Here is a 24,074-nt window from a genome sequence, read left to right as displayed (position 1 = left end):
AAATATTTAAAACATAATCCAACCTAGGTACTTGTGTTCCTTAATAAGGGTGTTATTGATCGTAGAGCTAATAAAGTCCCCAGTCCTCCAAGTTGAAAATGAACACAGTGATGTTGTGCACTTCGAATGAATAAGCGTGATCTCGCCCTGTGAGAGCTCTGCTCAACACACACACACACAACAGGCAGCGGAAAGGCAGGAATGTGCGCTTTCGTGTCATTCAGTTCATTCTTCCTCTGGTTTTTCTGAAGTGGGGCTGGTGGAGAAAGGCATCGCTTCCTCCGTCATCTGAACCAGGAAAGTCACTGTACACCATGAAAACCACCGGCTCTCCTTGAACTGCAGAAATGTCCAACTATGGCTAAAACAAAGACGTTGTCATGAGAATTAAAACCTGAATGAAAAACTTCTGTGAATGTTTTAAGACAACTACTTTTGTTTTGGCAACATGAAGTAACTTATTTCCATCATCAGTCAGTATGTCAGGTATTTTTTTTTCCAAAATAACTAAAATGACTGAGCCCTAATATATTAATTTAACTTTACATAAAACAAAGAAAAGCAACAAATCCTTACATTGAAGACGCTGGAAACAGAATATTTGGCAGTTTTGTTTGATGAATTACTTTCTCTAAATTGTGGGTAAAGTGTAGCACTAGTAACTGCAGCATCAGTCACAGGGGCGTCTCTCTCTTGTATAAGGCTGCACTGGTGGGACCCTCGAACTGAAGTTTGATGGCCTGTTTCAGATTAAGCTGCGGGTCGGTGGTTGTCATAGTGACCATAACGTCCTCTGGCAAGGCACTACAAGGAGGGACTGGGGTGAAACTGTAGCAGGCAGGTGACAAAATGTTCTTCTGGGGGGGAGAATCCCAAGCTTCCCCTTGAAGTGGGCTCTGTAGCCTGTACGGGTAGCCCAGGGGAGGACTCTCCCTGTTTTTAGCACCAACAGCAGGGTTGTCTTGCCCCGGCATTATCCCCAGGGAAGCCATGACTGAGTGCCATTTACCACCAGCATAAGTAGTCCTGTCTGCTTTTATTAAGTTGGAGTTTTGTTTGTTCATTTTGTCGTGATATTCTAGTCCAGACGACAAGCCTTTCTGAGGCAGCTTGCAGTTGTGCACCATGGCAGTGACTGTGCAAACCGTGGGAGGTGGGCTCCCTTTGGGATGCCTCTGGCTACTTCCATGGAGGCTACCCATGCCTGAACTCCCTGGCGGGGGGAGGGTGGAGGGACGGCTACGACTGCGGGGCAGTGAGTGCTGTTGGATCTGCTGAATAAAGCTGAGGCTGTCAGCTGGGACTGTTTGCACCGTGGCCAGCGAGTGGCAGGTAGATGAGGCCTGGGAGCTCTGCATGGAGTGGAACCGTTCTGCGGTGGAGCCAGGAGACGATACTGAGGAGGAGGAGGCAGTGGCTGTGACTTCACCTCCATTACTCGCCGAGATGCCTGAGGAGACGTTCTTGTTGGGTTTTGCAGGGGAGAAAGTACTACAGTTAGGCAACAGACTTACATATGGCTTGGCTCCATAGCTCTCCAGGAGCCTGACAATGTTAAAATGCCTGTGTTTCCCAGCCACCTTGACTGGACTACGGCCGTATTTATCCATGTGATCGGGATTTGCACCTCTTTCCAGAAGCATTGCAACAATGTTAGCATGTCCCTCCTGAGCAGCAATGCTAAGAGCTGTTGCCCCCTGGTGGCAAGCAAGGTCAATACTGACACCACCGGCTTCGAGGAGATGACGTCCTACCTCAGCATGTCCTGTCCAAGCCACTGAATGCATCGGTGGCCTCCCTTCTGTATCCTGTGCATTGGGATTTGCCCCGTGCTTTAAAAGTACGTCCACCATCTCCACACATCCCTGCCAAGAAGCCACATGAAGCGCCGTGCGGCCTTCAGAGTCCCGGGACTCCAAGGGCACTCCTCCTTTCTCTATGAGGAGAGCAGCCATTTCAAGATGACCCTCCAACACCAGGAGGTAGAGCAGAGGTCTTCCCTCTGCGTCCCTGACGTCGGTATCAGCCCCTCGCCTCATAAGCAGCTCTGCAACCTCAGCATGGCCCTCAAGGAGGGCAGCACTCAAGGCAGAATGTCCATCGTACGCCCTGTGGTCAATGGGAGAGCGTCTGTCCAATAACAACCTGACAGTGCTCCAGTGGCCCTCCTGGGCAGCCAGTATGAGAGGGGTGCGTCCCTCAATGTCCATCTCTCCGACACGTGCCATGCTGCCTCGCTCTGTCAGAGCAGCGCACACGGCCCGATGGCCTTCACAGGCAGCAGCATGCAGTGGAGTCCAGCCGAGATCATCCTTGTGGTTCTCGTCCAGGCCTCGGTCCAGCAGGGCGCGGACAACCTCAATACTGCCTCTGGCTGCAGCCAGGCAGAGTGCCGTCCTGCCCTCACAGTCAATGGCATCCACAGCCGCTCCCCAGAACAGCAGCCGTGACACTGTCTTCATGTGACCCATCGCTGCAGCCGCCAGCAGGGCAGTAACAGCTGCTGCAGCAGGGATGTTGCCATCAGGTCCAGCCGTCTCATCTACGTCAGCACCAGCTTCTAAGAGAAGCTCAACAACGTCGTCATGACCCTCATAGGCTGCAAGAAGCAACGGTGTCATTCCATCATGGTCTCGGTGTCCTGGGTTTGCTCCACGCTCCAGTAACAGACTTACTACCTCACCATAACCTTTGATCCCTGCCGCTGTAGGGACACAGAGGGCAGCGACTGACAGAGCAGTGCGCCCATCTCCATCAGCTAAGTCAACTTCTGCTTTGTGGTCCAGAAATATCTCCACAGCTTCATGATGTCCCATGTAGGCAGCAGCGATAAGTGGCGTGCGGCCCTTGCTGTCAGCTTTGTCGACCTGTGCCCCGTACTCCAGCAGGGTCAGGACTATTTCGTCATGACCCCCCCATGCAGCAGCTCTGAGTGCGGTCCGGCCCTCGGTGTCGCATCCATCCACATCTGCTCCCGCATCCAGCAGCAGCCGGACAGCCTCGTTGTGTCCTCCCCAAGCTGCAGCGCGCAGGGCTGTCCAGCCTTCGTTGTCGACGTGCTCCATCATCTGCACGGTGGTGTCTGGCTCCTGGCTCTTGGCCCATTCCAGGAGCACAGACAACACTTCGACGTGACCCTGCCTGGAAGCCAAAGTCAGTGGTGTTTGACCCTGATTATCACTGTCCAGTGGATTCGATCCGTGTGTCAGGAGAAGTTCGACTACATTTGCGGAGCCCTCGTGGGCTGCACTGGCAAGCAAGGTCTGTCCATCTGTAGAACCAGACTCTTTTAAAGACAATCCACTGTCTAACAGCTTCTTTACAGACACCTCCCTTTCAAATGCATGATGTAAATTTGTTCCCTCTTCCCCTATACAATGCATTCCAGCACTTGGGTCTGCATTTGAAAAACAGGCTTGAGAGACGAGTCCGCTCCTCATTAACAGCTGAAGGACCTCCTGACTGGCCAGAACAGAGGGATGGGTGAGGGAGCTACTGCTGTTAGGAGAAAGAGCAGGCACATCTGCCCACAACATCCACAGTGCCAGTAATGAGGGGTTATTTTTATGGTGACCTGAACAAACTAAATGTGTGGCTAGCTGGCAAGTGTCCTCAATGTCCAGATGGGGTCCCTGCAAAGTCAGAGCCATAGCAAGCATGCTGTGACCCTCTGTTCTACTACACAGGTACTTCTGTGTACAGTACTTAACATCCATCAGCCACTCAGCAAAGCTGGCATGAAAAAGCAGTTTGGTGCCCCCAGGGCCATCAATCAGGAGCGGAGAGAGGGTTCGGAGCTTATTCTGGAAGTCCTGAGGGCTGAGCAAGGTGTCATGTGTCCAGACCGCCGCGAACAGCTGCTGGGCCGTGAGCGGCCTCGAGGCAGCCAAGAGGACATTGAGCAGAGGCCTGACGTAGACAAAGAGCCCCCGGGGGAACAGTCTCTGGCACAACCACAGGTAAAGTCCATTGAGAGTCCCGGGGATGTCCCGGATCTCCCGGAGGCCCACCAGTGCACCAGCCACACCATCCAGCACACGCTCGAGGAACAGAAAGCAGCCGCCGCTCTTAATGTGCAGCAGATTCAGCATGTCAGCCGTGTCAGGGGTGAGCTGACGGCGAAGTGACGCTTCTTCATCCAGCCGGCAGAGGATGTACTGCTGCACGTCACGGACAGGTGAGGGCTTCCGCAGATCGTCCAGACAGAGCTTGCGAAAACCTACAATACAGAAATCTTTTTAACCCCAATGCAAATTTTTTGGCACTTCATTAGTGCTACTTTGTGTTATTTTGGTTTTTCTCTCTCTGTGTCTACCACTAATTAGCATATTGAGCTGGAGCATGTAAGCAAGGCACTCAGGCTAGCACCAGAGCTACAGAGGCAAAGATTCAAAGAGGAGTTACATAAAAAGGATGGATGCTAATCCACATCTTACTAAGGCATGACTGTACATCTTTTGATTTACACACACTGATTTAAGTCAGTTGATGCATGCTTAATCCAGATGTTAATATCACCTGAAATAATAATCATAAAGCATCACAACAAAGGATCAAAATCAAGGAAATTACAACAAAATACAGACATCATCATTAAGGGGATGATGAAAAACTGGCTGCTAGATTACTTGTAAAATCTCCAAGAAATTAAGCAAGAAATCAAACAAACAACAGAACTGAGAAACACTGTGTGCCTTGATGGTAATTTTGAAAACTGTTGGGTTTTTATTGTATGACAACTAAATAGCCCTGATTTCAGAAGCTGCCACAATATCCACTGTGCTAGTTTGTATTCCTGTTGGGCCCCACACAGATTTAACATTATATCTTGAGGTGCAAAGCTCATTGAGGAGTTATTCTCTCTTCATACCTGAGAACATCTTAACAACTGCCTTGTTGTGACGGCGGACGGAGCAGACAAGCAGCAGCCAGCTTGGCATCAGGTTTTGATTGGCTGCCAGGAGATCTGCAATGGAGGCGCTCTTCCTGCCTCCTTCGCTCGCCCCATATCCTACGTCCAGGGAGTCCACCAACACCATCAGAGTCTGGGCCGGAGGAGGAAGGTCCAACAGGGGTCCCAACACTGCTCTGAGGACACGTGAGGTAGAGACAGACACATGGGAAGGGATTAAATGTAAGGCTGAGGCAGTAACAGGGTGAATGTTTTCTTCTGTCTCAGATACACACAGCAGGTCAAACCCTTCACGTGTAAAATCAGTTACAGAAAATGAGATCATTCGATTGCTATGCAGGCAGATAGTTTGCCATAACCCGAGGCAATTCCACTTCACTTTTGAGCTATTCCTTTTTTCATTTCACTTATTTAAGCATATTTATTTAGATTTTTATTTATTTTTTTTTTAACCAAACCTCTCAGGCAAGTGCAAAGCAGAAAAAAACATCCTCTTTAAAAGTGAGTGCTTCTAAAGTGCTTGTAGTTGTTGTTGTTTCATAGGACCTGAGTAAACTTTATTTAACTTTATTTGCATCCCAAAAGGTTACACTTCCTCAGAGCAACAGCTGTAGTGGATGGCAATCGGTCTTAGCTTATGGACGTAATACTCCAGGATCACACTACGTGAGCATGAACATGCAGAGATGTTGAATAAGAGGCTGGATTGAGTTACAGAGGTTAGTGGAACAGAGGCTCACCCAGACCTGACGTCACCACAAGCTGACATTAGCAAACAGTATACTCAAATTTTGGCCCTCTCTTCTTTACTTATATAGATTTACCCTCGAACCTTTAACACTGAAATACAACACTGGGTTAATCAGCACAAAAATGTTGAATATTGTATCTTCTAAAGTGATTAAACACTGGAATATGATGTAAAAGTGTAAAACAATGCTAAACCACAGTGTAAATAACCTCCAAAGAGCCCAGTCAGCACCCACACCCTGCTGCGATCTGACGGTGACTCAAGTTAATGGAACCTCTGAAATTTCCTGCTCCACCCTGGGCACACACACACACACACACAGGATATAAACACACACACACACACACACACACACACACACACACATAATCCCAACATAGCCGAGCATATTTATCTCCTTCTGAGGCCCTTCCACTGACTGTATTAATTTCCTGATGCTTAAACCTCCTCACTTATTGTTAATAAAAACTTAAGCATAATTTATTTATGCAGAGATCCAACCTGAAGGGGTTCACACACCTTAAAACATTAAGAATATACAAATAAACAAAACACTTGAACCCAGCATGGGAGCACAGTTAGAAAAGGGTTTTTGGACCCCAGGCTCTCATTCCTGAGCCCAGACTTGAGGCCTGGGGCTAGTTTATCTGAGAGGAATGAAACAAAAGTGCAGTCAACATGAGGAGCATGAAATAATCCAACTGCAAGTTGTATGAAGTGAAGGAAGCAGGATTTCTTAGGAACAAAGTCGATGCTACCAGACGGCTACTGCGGCCGACAGACCCCTATAATAATGTTATGATAACGGCACAGTAAGTCTAGTTATTATAGAAACCTGTGTTCACTGTGTCCAAACAAAGCCAAGCAGAGCCAGGTCTGTGTTTAACCAGTAGGGCTGGAAAGCAGTGGTTATTGGATTACTCACATTACCATTAAGTGGATACAGACAAGATCTTTTAGAACCGTCCACCTTACATTTTAAGGCTTGTTAGTGGCCTGGCAATGTCAACTGGTCAGAATCTGTTCACTACTTGAATTAATGAAATAATACATGCAAATAATATTCCCCATTAGCTACAGCTGTACTTTAAGTCTAGTTAAGGCTAATGTTAGCATGCTGACACCCCAAACTAAGATGGTGGAAATGATTAGAGCTGTCTCTAATCGGGTTCATCTCACTGTGAGCACATTAGCGTTCAGCAGACTGCAGACTCTTATTATTATTATATCTTTTATATCTTTATTATGCTTCTAGAAATACCTCCCATCTTGTTTTTTAGTTCAATGTTTCTACTTCTGTTCGGGTCAAACATGGACGGCTGCTGGCCTGCAATGGAAATAAATCCAATAGGACCAATATACCTTCTTTTTTTATTAAATTAATACCTAAAATGTCATAACTAAACCAAAATCTAATGCACAGTAATTGGTGGAATACCTCCATCCTCAGCAACCACATTTAACAACCCTGAAGTTTAGTTTAATGTTTAATTCAGCGTTGTACCACAGACATGTTTTAAAAGCTGACAAACGGTGATTAACCTGTGCCAACAGTCTGGTATGAGGGGTCACACAGAGGCTGCCCTCAAGCCAATTATCCTGCAACAAATACAGGGTGTGTGTTTGTGTGTGTGCTGTTATTGATGTTAATGTCTGTGTTTAAGGACGTCCACGAGGTCCAGTCAGCTTTAGTCACCAAGAGAGCTCTTTAAAACTGATAGCAGGAAAACAAAAGTACAGAAAAATAAGATCTGCACCTTTTCAGCCTCAGAATAATCAACAGTCTGTGGGTATTCTGTTCGTGTGCTTCTGGTGCCTAATAATAGCAAATCAACAACGTTTCCAGTCTTGTAAAAGCAGAAAACGCTGCTGCCAGGAAGGAAACGGCTCCTGAAGTGTTTAGAAAACACTGGGAAGAGGTCATTAAATCCGTAAACAGAGGCGTTATGGCCGCATAAAAAAATTCAGTTTACCAACGCTTGGCGAATGACCCAGAACAGAAGCCTGTGAGGCTGAATGAGTAACTAAAAGCTCCAGGGTCATTAAGTAAAACGTGTTGAGGTCAACGACAAAATGTCAGCTTCAGGATTAACATACGTGTAGGGAGCACGCCGTGAGCTTTCAACATCACCAAAAAAATAAATTACTCATCCGCAATGATTAGACTTTGGTTAATGATGCATTCAACAAATCTGCACTGTTGGAGCTGCTGTCAAGAAATTGTGCATAAATTAACCAGCAGCTCCGAAGTTAAAAGGTTCATAAATGAATACATTTGTCCTCACATGACGGCCTTTTTAACTAGTTCCACTCATTAGGAGATGCTGCATTGTTTACAGGTACTTTAGGTGCTCAGCAGAGGTGGTGCCACCACTGGCATGGTTATTGATTTGGCTTTATATGATGAATTTTAATTGTTGTTGTTACATTTCTTCTGACTGATGTAGTGTATGAGGAGTATAAAACAATACAGGAGATTACTAATGGTCACACATTTCTTTAGAGGGAGGCTCGCTCGGTCAATCTAGTGCCTAATTTGGAATATAAAAGACAGACCAAGCCTTAATATCCTGCAATTAAAAGCAGATTTGAACCGTGCCCCGGGTGACACTTACACCTGGGTTACAACAAGCTTATCATCCAGTATCTCCGTGTGCTTTAGTCATCTGATTAAAGCGACACTCCCTCACCGGGGCACACGATCAGCAGGAAGTGGAACGGCATTTTATTGCTGCTTAAGTATTTCCAGCCCATTCAGCCCACATGGTCCAGGACGCAGGTCTGAGGGTGACCCATTGACCCTGCAACTGCAACACTGCCCTGGTCAAGATAAGCAGCCATGACACTACAGGCTACTGATCTAACAAGAAGCACCATATAAATTATCTCTGATAGGATTAAGTGGGCCGAGCACAGGATTATAGGACGGCACATATGAGATGTGAGCATGAATTCTGAGGCTAAACTACTTTTCCATCCATCTGCTGGCTGTAAACTGTCAGTAAAACCATGTGTGCCAGCTTCACATGAAAGTTCAGCGTGGAGTTAATGACTTGCTGAGTGCAGCCGGCGACCAGCTGGTTCAAGGCGCTCGTCCCACGCCTGCCCTTTCGCTGCCGATCCGAGTCCATGTTTCATCTGCAAGTCAACGGCAGTTCTCACGTGGCAGCGTTTTTGCCTGCAGCCACTTTTTCCCCCCCCCCACTCACAAGAGCCACAAACACAAAGAGCCGCTGGCTGCGAGCCGGTCTGAGGGGAGTGTGGAATCTGGCTCGGTACTTTACACCAGAGGTAAGCAAACACAGGAGGAGTGTACAAGTGCTCAGCCTCATCGCAGAGTAAACACATCGGGGGAGAGTGAAAAAGTCCTGCAGAGGAGGGTGACTTCACCGGCTGGTGCTGAGATGGTCACTGGAGGCATTTTTCACCTCTTTGTTCTTTTCCCCCCCCCCTCTCTCTGAAAGGATGTTGTGTCGTAAATAACACTGTAGCATTCATTCGCTCCCGAGGCCCATTGTGCGCGCTGTGAATGGGCCGCATTATGAGAGCAGAAATAAATATAAGACGAGGAAGAATTGCTGCTGCAGTGTTTTTCCTGTGACTGCCACGGACTCGCTGTGCTTCAGTGACAGCCACATGGTTTTACATTTACACACTTTGCAACTCTTCTTCTTCCTGTTGATAGTCTAAACACCTGCACAGAATCGCCTCCATTTAGAAGAAAAACAGGTGCAGGCTTAAAGCCTTCATGGATCTTTTTGTGCATTCAGTAAAAGGATGTTTTATTACAGCGATGTCACATTTTCATGTTATTGTTTTACAAAATGATTTTGCCCTATTTACTCCAGGCAACATACAAACTAACTAAATCAGCTTCTCTTTTATTGTTGTTCACACAAACAAGTCATTAGTGCGACATGGTGCATTGTGCCGAGCATCAACTGGATTGATTTTGCAAACATTTCCTGTTACACTGTACGTAGCCATGTTGTAGTCTGATATCCACTCATGTGATAAAAGGTACACTTTCTGTTCATGGATGAAACGACCTGACAGAAGTGTGTTTTTTCTTTGTTGTGTATAAAATGGCGTCGTCCAAATCCAACGTTTAAACGTTCTGACTAAATCTGGTAAACTACAGGTTTCGCCTGCTGATACACGTTTAGTGCGACTTTGCTCATCTGCTCTCGCTTTCATCAACGATGATGATGATCATCATTTTAAATTATGTGATGCCACACATAAATGTTGCCGGGTTGAGCTGGCAATGCTCACGAACATGCACACGCACGCCGAGCGCCTGGATGGAGTTCATGCTTTATACTTTTTGTTAACTTTCCTCTCGTTTGGCAAGCTTGAAACTCCCTTTGGATAAAGAGCGGCCCTCTTCGGAGGGCCGATGACATGCTCGCTTTGTTTTTAAAGTTATTAAAGCAAAAATGAAAAAAACAAAAGTGACACAAACCTCTTGAAGGTGCCATCGGGGTCTCTTTGACAGGCGAGAGGCTCCAGAGCAGAGGAGACAGACGGGCTGCTCAGGATCTCTTCGTACCCAGGAGAGAGGAGAGGAGAGGCCCTCAGCTGCTCCACCAGGCCCAGGACAAACCTCCACAGCACCGTACTCCTCTGGTCCTCCCTCTGGCAGAAGTGCGAGGCCAGGCAGCGCGCCGCCATACCGACCGCCATCCCCGCATTCGAGGTGGGCCACACCACCTCAGTGCACAGGGCGGTCTTCCCGGCGCCGGGGCCCCCCATCACCAGCAGCCCGGGCGGCTGTCCTGGCACGGAGCGGGTGTCCAGGCAGCGACGCAACTTGTCCAGGGCCCATTCCCGACAGTAGAAACGCCGGCCCTGGAGCAAGCTGGAGCTGCTGCCATATCCACTGCTGCTCATTTTGTCCTGGGGGTCTGACATCCAGGGGACGACTCACTGCTCTGAACTCCACGTCCCATGCTCCTCCAGTAATTGTACTCCGACTTTTAGGTTTAGCTGCAGCTGATGACACCTCTGCCTCATGACAGCTCTGAGCAACGTCTGGGTATTTTCTCACAATGTCAGTTCCTGAAAGAGTTGCATCAGGCGATTATTATCGGTGTCTGTCTTCCCCCTTGCAGGTCTTGAGGTGTTAAGGGGAAAAGGTTAAGTCAGCTAATGGTTCACCTTTTAATTTTCCTTTTTTTGGATTTCCGATGATCTTTACGCTTCTCTTTTTAGAAACACCAAAGGCAAAGGGAAGGATCCATGGTTACCGCCGTTCATCACGCCTCATCTGGAAATCGTGGAGCTGTTCAGTGAGGAATCAGAAAGAGGGAAAAAAGCAGTGAGTCAAGAGAGGAACTGACAGCATGTTTTCACAGATATGACACAGTATCTCACCTCTCCTCTGACTGAGGCGCCCTCCGTCTTTCAGTTACAGCTCCAGTCTTCCCTCCCTTCTGTTTCTGTCCTGCTTCTCTTAAGATTTCAACCACTGGTCCCAAACAGCAGCTTTAGCATGAAATACCGTTTTCCTTTCTCACGCCCTCAGCTCTTTCCAACCCTCCATTCATACCTCACACACCTCTCTCTCTCTCTCTCTCTGTGTCTCTCTCTCAGTCTCTCTGTCTCTCGTGCGCTCCGGTTTTTCTTGTTTTTTTTTTTTTGGTCTCCTCCCTCCCTTTGGTGCTTCTCGGCATGTCAAGACATGCACAGGAGAGCGGTGAGAGAGAGAAGGGGGAGAGAGGGAGGACTCCGGTGGCTGTGAGAGACTCTACAGTCGACAGGTGGGAGGGGTTACCTGGGGTCAAGGTTCAGTCGCAGGGCAACGCTCCACCTCAAGCTTTGGTTTTAGGTGATTTATTCACAGAAAGCTAAATTAAGCTGTTGGAGATGTTTCAGGAAAACCTTTTTAAGATTCTGCTGCTGTTATTTTTCTTAATTTTGACGTTTAGAGGATTAATTCCTGTCAATTGAAACATTTATCAATCCAAATAATAATAATAATAATAATAATAATAATGTGGCTCCTGCTGCAAATATAATGATTTTACTGCTTTTCTTTGTTTTAGATCATTACAAGCTGAATGTTTGTGAGTTTTGGGCTGTTGGTCATATTCATTAAAAACATCATTGTGGGCTTTGTGAGGTTTTCAAACTGATGAAAAACTCTCCTGTACCATTTTATATAGAAAAGGAAATTATACTCGGCCAGTGAAGTCAGTGAAACTTTGGAAAGCTGCACTTTGAACTCTCTAAAAGTAGTCAGCAGTAAACGATTTTAAAGAATCACAAATGCATAAGTCTTTCGGTTTTGCAAGCCGTCGCACCACCCTCACATCCCCCCTCCACTGTATAAAGCAGCTGTCAGCAGCTGTGAGCAATTTCCACAGTGTGATTCATTTTTAAGTAATGCACCATCAGTGTGTCCATCAACAGCACACTGCAAACTCACTTCAGGCTGCATGCTACCACTTTGTACAGTATTTCATGTCGTATTTAGAGTATTTAAAGTCCACTGCAGGCCAAACAGGCTGCTCTAGAAAAGCTTCTTCTGCTCTATATGCTAGAAAAGTGCTTGGATTGGATTCACTAAAACTGCATCGCATCTCCCCCCTGCAGCCGGTGCCATTTCTACTTTCCCCCCCCCGCCCCCACCACTGCTGGACACACTTAACACATACACTGAGCCCTGTGAGCTACTGTACATGAATGCAATGGTTATAATTGAGGGGATATGATGAAAGCCTGCATGATGAACCACGGGAGCACCCACACCTGCTGACAGTTTTATAGCGCCAGTTCATCTAATGAAAAAGGTTAAATACAAAGAAAGAAAATCAAAAAGCTTTACAAGAGGGTTGGACCTCCAATCAAAACCTGAAAGGAATCCAGACGAGGAATGTCAAAGGCTGCTGCGACGAAGTTCACACGGTGATGAGAGTGCACAGTACTCCGCATTTCAAGTCAATGACTAATCAAACATCTGCTACATTAAGCTGAATCTGTCAGATTGTAACTGAAATGAGCAGAAAACCCTCACCAGCTTCACCACGATAGCCTGGTGACTGCAGGATTTAGAGCCGACTGGAAACATAAAGCACAACCGCTGGCTGTTTGTAATCCTTCTACTATCATAATAACACTAATACATGTGCAGCGTTTAATGGGTGGAACGTGTTATACGCTGCTGGATTCGCACAACATACTGAAAATAAGCTCTAAAAATGAAGAGATGTGTTTTAGCAGAACCCCGAAGAGCGATGAGGAGAACCGACACCAAGATGCAAAGTTGTCTACATTCTTGTCATTACTTGTGGTATTTACAAAGCCCTCTAAACCTGGCGTGTAGCCTGTAAAGATGCTGGTGCAGCAAGCAAAGCCAGGAGCAGCGTCTGTATAGCGCTTCCCTGACAGGCTGCCTATACAGAAGTCAAATCAAATAAAGTCAATTTACAGTGCCAAGTTAAAAACAGGGTGAGCTAATTTGGAATAACTTGCATTTATTTATGACTTCGTTTTAAGATGTGGTCTGATCTTCATCCAAGTTGCAGCACAATCTGTTTTAACACACAATAACACACAAATCATTGACTACATCATTAAAACATTCAAAGTGTTGGTTGGAAAAGTGAACCTAATTTAAAGCAACTTAAGTTAATAATTTACAGACTTGGTGTCCAATCAATATGCCCTCTAACTTATAAAAAACACTCAAACTTTATGAGTTTGCTATTCATAAGATGCCTGAAGACCTCTGTAGCCAACCTTAGATCAATAATAATTGATTTATGGCCTATTAAAGTGGAAAAAAGGTTACAGACAGTGTCAGACAAGTTGTCTGTAACTGGACGTGAATGAGAACTGTCACAAATCACCCGAGGAGTAGCTGCCCGGACACTTCGCTTGCTATAAGATGTAAAAAAAAACGAGCTGTTGAGTCAGAGCCAAAGGCCTGAAAGGAGTCATTGAGGCAATTTAGCATCTCTGTTCATGAGGCCACTAGAGGCAAAACTTTGAACAGACGGGGCGTCGATGGCAGGACACCGAGGAGGAAGCCATTGTTGCTTTGTGGACGGATGAGACTGAGAAGGACTTTAGTAGCATCATGAAAACATCATCACTTTGGTAAAGTAGGCTGCAGGCAGCGTTATGATTTGGGACTACTTTTTGCTGCCTCACAGCTTGGACAATTTGCAAACAGTGGTAGGCGGAGGATGGATTTTTTTAGGAAAGTTGACCAAGACATCTTACAAGGAAACGTCAGGTAGTGAGTCCACCAGCTGGAGCTCACTAGAGGTTGGGTTACACAACAGGACATCTATCACAGAATGGATCCACATTCACCAGACCTCATCCAAAAACCCAAAAGTTCCCTGTGAGCAGTGTGCAGATCTGATCCACAGCCACTGCAAGTGTCTGATTGAGGTCATGACTGCCAAAGGAGGTTCAACCAGATACTAAATCCAGCACTTCACTCATTTTTTCCCCACCAGCACTGTGAATGCTCATTGGGCCTGTTCAATAAATAGACAACAAACCATCATTGTTTCTGCTTTATTAGCTCACGTCTATTGTGTTTATCTAGATTTGATGATCAGATAAGGCAGAAAAAAAACTGGTATTTCCAAATGGTTCACTCCCTTTTGTGTGTCGGCCAAACAAGAGCTGAAGATAAAGGCTTCCTGAAGTCTTCAGGTCGCAGTGGCTGCCTTTAAATTGACAAAACAAACAGGTCATCCGAAAAATTTGTTTAAACAAGAAACCCGACGCTTCACTGACATCATCTGTGTACATACAGAAGGACAGTAAACACATTGCCTCAGACCCTAATTTGGAAGCATTGCTTATTTTCCTGTACTTATCTTAACTGTGGTAGTTACACAGTGTAGGACGCTGCTTCCTGGTCCTTGGAGCACGGATGTGTCTGTGTTCAGAGCTGGAAAATCACCTCTAGAGCCTACTTTGTGTTTCCATTTAAGTCTGAATGGAGAGTTCAACCCGAATACAATGATCCATGTAATGATCTCTACTTTACTTCTCCTCCCGCTCTGCAGTTATGGCAATATTTTCTCCGCCTGACCCAGATTTTGTCAGGCACATGCACACAACTAAAAAAAATCCGTATACATGGACGAGAAACAGGCCGTCGAGAGAAAGAAGAAATAATGTTTCTCTGATGCACGGCAATTACCGAAACCAGGTTTCTCGTTCACATGATGAAATCAGCTTAGCAGAGAAAGCCGACTGTAACACGGTCACTTAAGTCCATGTAAACGCGCTCAATGAAGTTGCTAGGCAACCAGTGAAGACACTGCATAGATGCACTGGGAGGATAAACAAACTGTTTCCCATCAACTAGCAGTCACACCTCTTTAACTCCTTCTGGAAACCACTAAAGGTCAGATTTTACATTTGTCTGTGTAAAGTTCAGAGAAAGAGCTGGTTAGCTTAGCTTAGCATAAAGAGTGATAACAGAAGATGGGAGTGATTATGTGCCACACTATTTCTTAAGTGTCCCTGGTTCCCTGTAAACTGGTTCCAGTCTTTCTGCAAAGCTTCACCTCCTGTGGCTCCAACTGCACATTCAAAAGGAAAAAAGAAGCTTCACCGTGTGGGAAGAGGTTATTTTTATTTTTTTCTTTTCTTTGCGAGTTAGATGAGAAGATTGGCACTGCTCTCATCTCTGGGTCCAAAGCACAAACCCGGGAAGCGATTAGCCTAGCTTAGCATTAAGACCAGAAGAAGGGGGGGGGGGGGGGGGGCACAGCTCACAAACACACCTACCAACTCTAAAGCTCTCTGATAAACATGCTGCATCGCATTAATTCCTTCCATTAACAAACAGAAATGTGAAAAAAAAGGCCAGACTTTAGAGATATTTAGAGGAGACGCCTCATTGGATGGATGAACACAAAACTCCCTTTAAAACCACTAAACAAATAAGCACATGTACAAAACTATTGAACTATTCCTTCAAATGCCTATGAGCGTGTCTGTAAAATATAAAGTCAGGGATATTCGGCTTTCAGGTGAAATTTCAGGATGAGCCACCACCAATACATTTCCTGGTTCAGTTAGAATTGGTATTTAAACAGTCCTCCTCATCCTGCTGTTCACATTCTGACATCATGAGACCAAGACGACACCTAACAGTTGATCAGCAGCACCTCAACACTGGAGGCTTCAAACAGGAAGTCCTCAGACGGAGGTGTTCACTGAGCTTAGAGGGTCACAGAGTGTCATCAGGAGGTTGGAACAGTGATACAGAGACTGGAAGAGTCACAGAAAGGAGAGGAGTGGACGTCCTTTGGCCACGTCCCAATTTTACGTTTACCATCCACTGTTGGTAGATTTTCTTTCAATAAATTGTTTAAGATGAATAAAACTACCATTGCATGCTTCTACTTAAATGCCCTACTTTCATGATATAATATCACTGTAGCATTCACTTTTTACATTTTCCATATATTTCACCTGGAAGTCGAATATCCCTAACTTTTAGTGAGTAGTGTATATTTATCTATATCCATGATTTTTACCCCCCAAACCACCTCAGTGCTCTCTGACAAAGACAACTCTGTTTATTGTAGCTCTACATTATAAAGCCAATCAGCTCCTTCACTGTGGGAATCTACAAGTGCTCCTCAGCAGGCTGTCCTCCTCCTCCTCTTCCTCCTCACAGCCAGGTGATCGTGTCCCCCACAGGTGCAGCTCATGTGATTAACTGACCTGCTTAATCCGGCGCGAAAAAAAAAACGACGCCATAGTAAAGAAAACAAACAAAGAGCAGCCAAGAACACTTTCTCAGTTTATTTCTCATGAAACTCCTAAAGTCAGAAACAACCCCCCTGTGCCTCCTGAGTGCCCTCACTGAGTTTTCCAAAGCCAGCAAACATGATGTTACCTTTGCAGACACGCTCTCCCATCTCCGCCTCCCTCTCCTTCACTCTGCACCGACCGAACCGGCGCACTTCACCGGATTTAATGACGCGTATCCACTCCCACAATCCTCCACACCGTCACATTAAAGGTGCGTCTGCTGTCATCTGTGGCGTGGATGTCCTGTGCGCTTCAAACACTGTCCTTTCCTTTCACGGCGTGTCTCGGGGGGGGGGGGGTCTGCTCCTCTCTGCTTCCTTGCACACTCTCAAAAGGGATGTTAGAGAGAGAGAGAGAGAAAGAGAGAGAGAGAGAGAGAGAGAGAGGGAGAGAAAAAAAAGGGGGAGTGTTGTGTTGCCAGGATATCCTCACAGGGCTGTTTTCTCACAGATATGTTACACTGGCCTACAGATTAGTCTCAGGTTTACTGTAGGAGCAGGAGGATGGATGCCAGGAGAAGAGAAAAGAATCTGTGAAATGTCAGGAATGACGAGAATAAACATGTTCTGGGTGGATCAGCGTTAAAGGCAGGGTCTGCAACTTCTTCTATTTCTGTTGTGTGGTTGTCACAGTGCTGTAACCAACTCATCTGATCTTTTTATTCGGCCTGAATCCTGTACGAGTTCGTGCCAAACACCTCGGATGTAACTTGGAAAGTGTGGAACTGATTTTTACTGCTTTGCTTTTTTACCAGCAGGAGGTGACTGAAGTGTGAATGTATTGAAGTCTATTGTGAAAGATTTATTCTCTCTGTACACATTCTAGTGTGTTTGTGGTCTAAATTGCTAGTTTTAAACCTTCTTCAACACAGCACGATGTTCATTTAGTGAACTTTAATTAATAATTAAAGTAGCCGATAAAGCCGGCCATGCTTAAGAGTGGGACCAACCAATCAGAGGTGGTCCTCAAATTATGAATGTTACTTCTGGCTCCAAAAAAGCAAGATGGCGTCGCCCCTTAACACCAAACTCGAGGCTTCAAAACAGCGGTACACAAACTAATGGGTGGCTACGTCCACTCTTTATGTCCACTCTTTACTCTTTAAGGCTGCAAGTGCATCCATCGTGCACGATCAGAGTCTGCAGAGAACGACAGCGTGGCCAAAATTTTAAAACATGGCTCGGACGGTGACCGTGAGCTAAAGCTGCTAACGCTAATGTTATGTTCGTCATGGCTGTTTGGATTGTGTTTACATGACTGTGGCCTTTAACAGAGACTGAAAAACCAAAGAGGCTGTCAGTCTTCTCATCGCTGTGGTGGACTCGTCCTCCAGCAGTAACATTGTGGGGGAGTTTCTTTGGAGGAAAGCCTGAGGGGAGGAGGGGGGGGGATAGTTTCACTTGGATACTAGAATAATATTCAAATAATACTCTGCCTTAAAACAAAGAAGTCAAGAGACTGACGTGCTGAGTCCATTTTTGACAGACAGAAAGGCAAAATTGTGGCTTTTAAAATTGGTAAATGTCATAATTCTGATTACTGATTTACAGCCTCCTAACTTTGTCTTAATTCTTACACAGTATGTAACATTTTTATCTCAGAAGTTCGTTTTTTCTATGTTGTGATTTAGCATCTCGTAATTTGTACTATTTTTTTTTTAAACGTACAAACTTAAAGTCAATATTTTTAGGTTATACGCCCACGTTATGATGCAGAATCTTCAGTTTTAACTCTCTAATGATCAGATTTGATGTAATTAATATCAGATATTAAATCATGAAACAGCAGTCTCTCTAATTTTGATTAACAATGAGTAATTTTGTTATTTCTCCATAAGCTGTATCCCCAAAAAGCCTATAGATGACTGTAGATTTTAGGAAATGGACAAAATTGCCTCAAATTTACACCTATTGAGCCTTCATGTTTAAAAGGTTATTCCAGGATATTAAATCACTGACACCTGCTGACCAAAAATGGGAGAACACGGCTCGGTTTGTGATTCCTGTATTCCTTCAGTGTTTACTGGGTTTCCTCAGTAAGAGGACGCCGGATTCTCGGCTGACTTGGTGACATAAACTCTGCTTTAACCTCCAAGAGCCCCAAACTGTCCCACGACCACACAGAAGTCACGGTGAAATGAGAAATGACCTCTTCACCCCGCTGATTCTCCACATTCTAACATGCTCTTATAGACTAATAAATACCAAACGAGATCTCTCCTCTGAAATCATTTGATATTTGACTTTGATATTTTAACATATTTTGCATGATGGGATGCTGAACGTCATGAATGCAGCTCATTTCTCTGCAGAGTTACACAAAGAGAGACAAAGATAAATCCGACAAAGACGTCTAACGCTGGCATTTCTTTCACTTCCTTACCAGCTGTTTGCTGCCGTGTCACTTCAGAGCTGCTGTCAAAGCCTCTAAAATAAATTCTCAGGGGACTTTTTATCAACGACAGCTCAATCACCTTCTACTGTATCTGCAGGAGAGACATCTGCTGGATATCTGTGGTAACGGCAGACTCCTGTCAAACCCACTGAAGATGAATCACATTACATTTTTTAACCTCTCACAGAATATGAATTTTAATGGAGTTTGGAGCTCACTTTATTCTGTAAAGTCAGTCAGAAAAGCCGTGTTTGTAATTTTTTCTTTTTAAAGCCGTCGTCTTGAGATCAATTTTGTTATCTCAAGAAAACAAGCTTTGTTGCCAACGAGAAACCAAAAGGTAATTTCCTCTTGTTGTAGTATGTATACATGTATGATGGCAAGCAACCAAATAATAAAGTCTGGACGCTCTCAGCTGAGTGAAGAGAAGCTGGTCCAGTCTGTTCCTCTGATGCTGCCCTCCCCCCCTCCATCACCCCCACTGGCCTGGACAGAACCAACACTGACCCATTTTCATCGGACAAACTGAATATTACTCCCAAAGCAGTTAGTTTTACATCAGTATAACATAAACTTTTCTATATGGGTCACACATGGGGGGGGGGTGTGTGAGGATAACTGCAGCAACTGATTTGAGCTGAAAATGTCAGATCAAGGAGAAGTTAGACCTTTAAATTTTAGTACAGTCTGATGCTTTGATCAATATGGGCTCTCTTTGATCTAACGTTTTTTTTGGCTTAGCTGGTGTGGCGCTCCTGATCTCTGAGCATACAGTAAGAGTTATAAGAGGAAGTAACCCTTTTAATTTCTCAGAATAACTTGTCTGATTATCTTGTGATGAGATAGTTTATTTTTTTTTTGGAGATGACAAAAGAAAACTGTCTTCCTGACTTCCATGAATACACACTTTTAACAGTTCAATCAATAGTATTGAGTCATGATATAGAAAGAAATCCTGTATTTGTCGTTTGGCCTTTAAATTAATTGAATGAACATTATTTTAATACAACAAGAACAAGAATAATATACCACATTTAGTCAAAAACAGTCAAGAAACAAACTAAACCACCAAAAAAGGAAACATCGTCTGTCTGGTTTGCTCTCAGATATTCTACCAGGTTTTTACCGGACCGGCTATCAGGTGGTGTGAGAAGACTTAAGACCTGAAACTGCTGCTGTGACACAAAAAAAAGCTGCACATATTGTGGACTCAGGCTAAGTAATTGCTCACAAGTTTGAAAATAGCTCACATTGGTCTTTTCTCTTTGTAGGGAATAAATCATGTGTGGTTGTCAAGTCAAGCAACTTTTATTTATAAATCCCAATGTCACAAATTACAAATGTGCCTGAAGCGGCTTCACAGTCTGTTCGGCATATTAGGCAAAAATTAGATTTAAAAAAAAGAGAGTAGAAATTACAGGGTGGGAAAACATCAGGTGTCACGGACGGACGACACAAAGCACAAGCATTCAGAGGAGGATGAAGATGATGATGATGATCCAGATCCAAACATCTGGACCGAGGCCCTGACAGCCAGGGGCACATAATGGGGTCGCCAACATGGCCGATGGTCTATAGCAAAGAGAGGCCTGAATGAAAAGAGAAGGACAAGGAGAAGAAAACGGGGAGAGAAAGAAGGAGAAGAAAGTGAGAAAGGTGTTGCTTCCTCTGTCCTCTCCTTCCTCCTCCTCCTCCTCCTCCTCCTCCTCCTCCTCCTCCTCCTCCTCCTCCTCCTCCTCCCTCGGTCTGCTGCTGCCTCACGGTGTCTCAAGTTTTTGTTTTTGTTGTAATGTTGGATAATTTATTACCTCCACCGTCTGCAGTTCGCCATCATCAGGATGTGGAGGACAGATAACATATAATTTATCAGGACCTTCCACAGCTGTTACAAACTGTTAAACTGGGACCGTCTTCGCACATTTGCAGATTTAAATTTGATTTATAAAGTTCTGCATGATTTGGCTCCAGATCCTCTGGGCAGAGTTCATCAGCCAACTCGAGGCTCTGTCAGAGGTGAGGTGTCTCATTCCTCTGCACAGGAGCACTTTCAGTCAGTCGGCCTGGTCAGTGAGGAGCGCTAGTGAGTGGAACTCAGTACCTGAGGAGGTTAAACTGCCTACAACATACAAGGTCTTCACAAAATAATTGAAAATGTGTCTTATCAACACCTACAGCTGCCAACACTAAAAGACAAGCCTGATGTGATGTTGTGATGTCTAATTCTCTCTTAATTGTATAGTAAGTGTTTGAATATGTATCTTGTATTATATTGTACAGGTATTGTGTGCTCTGTGCTTTAACAGTTTGTTATGTAGATGTTATTTGTGTCTAACCATGTTTTTCTCTTGTTGATGTATTTTACTGCTTTTTTAACCATGTGTAATCATGTGTTTTATGAAATTGTATTGTCCCCTTTCAAATAAACTAAACTGAACTGATTGTTATGACACTGATTCGCTTTGGTTTGGTCGGTCGAGGTTTGGGAAAGTTCACAGTGATGGGCAACAGAAGCCGACAGCAGCGTCAAAATCCCCCTCCATCTTCTCACAGACGACATTCATTATTCAGACGGTCTCAAGCGGTCCTTGTCAGAACAGTGTAAACATAGGTCATCATAAATGTTTGAGCGCAGGAGCGATGCTGTTGTTCCTCAGTGTGAATATTCAGTGAAAAACTGGGGAAGGAGCAGTTCAAAATGCAGCGTGGGTAAGAAATGGGTAGAACTGCATGATTGGACCCATCGATACAACAGAGAGCAGGTTGGTAGAGAAACAAGAAAAGGTAAAAGTTTTATTAAATGTGCCCAGACATCAAAAGGAAAGTCTTCAAAGCATATATGTATATTTTCAGGTGTTTCAGGTTTCATTTATTCAACTGTAATTAATGATTTGAAGCATCACAGCGTTCAGCACACTGACATCCTGCAGGAGAAGTTTTCATTGTGCTGTTTTTAAAGTAGACTAATCTATAGTTGGTGAATCTAAAAAAGCTCAGTGTCTCATCCAGTCGTGATATTTACAAGATAAGAGCGTGTGAGTGTCTTTCCATGTAAAGTCTGCACACAAAAACAGCGAGTGAAAAACAGTTGGAAACTTAAAATCTTATCTTCTGTTGATTTTCTTTCCCGCATTGCAAATGCCAAGATGACCTTGCAACAACAAGGGATCTTATTTTAGGAGATTTAAAACACAGCATTTAAGATTAAATATCTAAATTAGTTAGAAGTTTTAATGATGATTTATTTTTCTTTTCTTTAGAAACACAAACTGTGTCATCCTCAGAGGAGAGGATTCTGACCTCTGAGGGTCACTCTTTGCTCCAGACTTTTCCCGGACCTGCCAGATCTGGTCTCAGGGTTTTGACTTATTTGAATGAAAGCATCCATTTAAAAAAAAGGTATCCACTGTGAGTGCACATGAACATAAGCATGAACTCGCGGGCCTCTAGCGCTGCACGAACAGGCAAAGAACCCTTGTTATTCACGTCTTTTGTTTGTTCATGAATGTCAACAGCAATGGAGGCCAATAATCCGGGGTCACCGAGCTCAGAGTGATCACAGACAGAAATATCACAAATGCAGCAGGTAACTGACAAAAACATTCACTGAATTTATCACAGTTCTCAGTATATCAGGGCAAGAATTGTAAATATTCTGCTGCATCTTTTTTTTTGATTTTGTTTACAAGATTAGAGATGCCAGATGCCACAGTGTTATGAGCAGCACTTTGTGTGTGTGTGTGTGTGTGTGTGTGTGTGGGTGTTTTTATTCTTCTGTTGGTTTGAATTGTTCCTTCTTTAAAGCCTGTCGCAACGACTGCTTGACAAGTGCTATATGAATAAAGTTAATTTACTTATTTACATGATAACTGTGTTATCAGCTGCTGAACTGACCAAATCTTTATTTAAATAGCTTTTTTTACACAAAACACAGTTCGTCCAAAAGGCACAAAGAGGCTCACAAATATGACAGCTTTTATTACCTCGCTTGCTATTAGAGGTAATGTGAGACAGCCAGTTATAAACGAGCAGTCTGAGGAAGAAATGACCAATTACATTACACTGTGATGTACAAAAGAAAAGCCTCAACAACACTGATTATCAGCGCAGGAGTCCATAGCATAGGTGAGATAAAAGAAGACTGAAGAGATAATCTACTGTAGCTTTCTTCTTCAAACCAAGTAAAGGTCAAAAACTCTTTTCCTGCAGCATGAAACATGATCACAGCAACCAAAAACACCACAATACATATACAACACGACATAAACAGGATAAGAAACCTGAAGGCTTGAGCAATATCCAGTCACATGCAATCTGTTAAGTCTCATATGGACTTAAAAGCAGGTAGAACAGGTTAAAATAGGAAGTTTACTGGACTCAGTAACATGCAGGCAGTCAGAGAAGGTGATGATGAAGTGACTGGGGAGCTGCAGGATGAACTGGACACAATGGACCATCTAAATAATAGATTATTACGTCATAAGCAGGCGTCAGCAGTGTTTGTGTAATTAGTCTCACTGCCAGAAGGGGGAAGACAAAGATTCTGCACTGCAGGTTCAATGTTACATAAAGTGACACCTAAAAACCTGTGAAACAAACACTGATTATGTTGTAGATCTAGAAACTGTAACATTTGAAACATTTCTGCACCACAAACAATAAATTCCTAGAGAAACAACACGTGTCCTGCAGTAACTTTTCAAATATTAACCCGAAAACAACAAGAGAGTGTTGCTATTTATTGAAAAAGCACTTTCAAATATTTGCTGTGTGGTATGTGCACAACGTGACAGACATGGAGTATCGTATGACTTAGTCAAGGTTAAGGTCCCAGCCGCAGTGAACCCACTGATACATGTGTGTGCAGGACCTGGAAACAGCTCAGCAGGGACTGAGTGGTTGTTTTATTGCTGCACATCAACTCTGATGGCAAATGGATGGCAAAAGCTGGACTACAGGGACTGTATGAAGTCATCAGCAGTCACATGACAAAACATTCGGACAGCCTGTCTACATCTTCACGTCTCCTCCCTGGTTAGGAAAGCTCAGAAACAGCTTAAGAAAGCTTTTCTGGTACCCCCTGTTAGACCACCACACCACAGAGCATCAGAGCAGCTTCTTTCCTCTCATCCTCCACACTCCACCGTAGATATTTAAATATTTTCTAATATAGCAATTTAGATCACAACTTGAATTTCACTGTGCAACCGTGTGTTGCAGAAA

At 44.4% G+C, this 24,074-nt stretch overlaps 1 protein-coding gene across 1 annotated transcript; it reads right to left on the bottom strand.

The window, feature by feature from the left end:
• Nucleotides 1–628: 628 nt before the first annotated feature.
• On the bottom strand, nucleotides 629–10,944 carry ankrd50l (ankyrin repeat domain 50-like). Its single transcript, XM_070838313.1, has 4 exons — nucleotides 10,824–10,944; nucleotides 10,129–10,724; nucleotides 4,871–5,088; nucleotides 629–4,219 (listed from the first exon to the last, which is right to left on the bottom strand). The coding sequence occupies exons 2-4, from the start codon at nucleotides 10,575–10,577 to the stop codon at nucleotides 675–677; spliced, it is 4,212 nt and encodes a 1,403-aa protein (XP_070694414.1). The 5' UTR covers nucleotides 10,578–10,724; nucleotides 10,824–10,944; the 3' UTR covers nucleotides 629–674.
• Between the last annotated feature and the right edge of the window lie 13,130 nt (nucleotides 10,945–24,074).

The sequence above is a fragment of the Pempheris klunzingeri genome, chromosome 10 (assembly GCF_042242105.1).
Source record: "Pempheris klunzingeri isolate RE-2024b chromosome 10, fPemKlu1.hap1, whole genome shotgun sequence".
NCBI lineage: Eukaryota > Metazoa > Chordata > Actinopteri > Acropomatiformes > Pempheridae > Pempheris > Pempheris klunzingeri.
The sequence above is the reverse complement of the archived record's forward strand: the minus strand, read 5'-3'. Positions and strand labels throughout refer to the sequence as shown.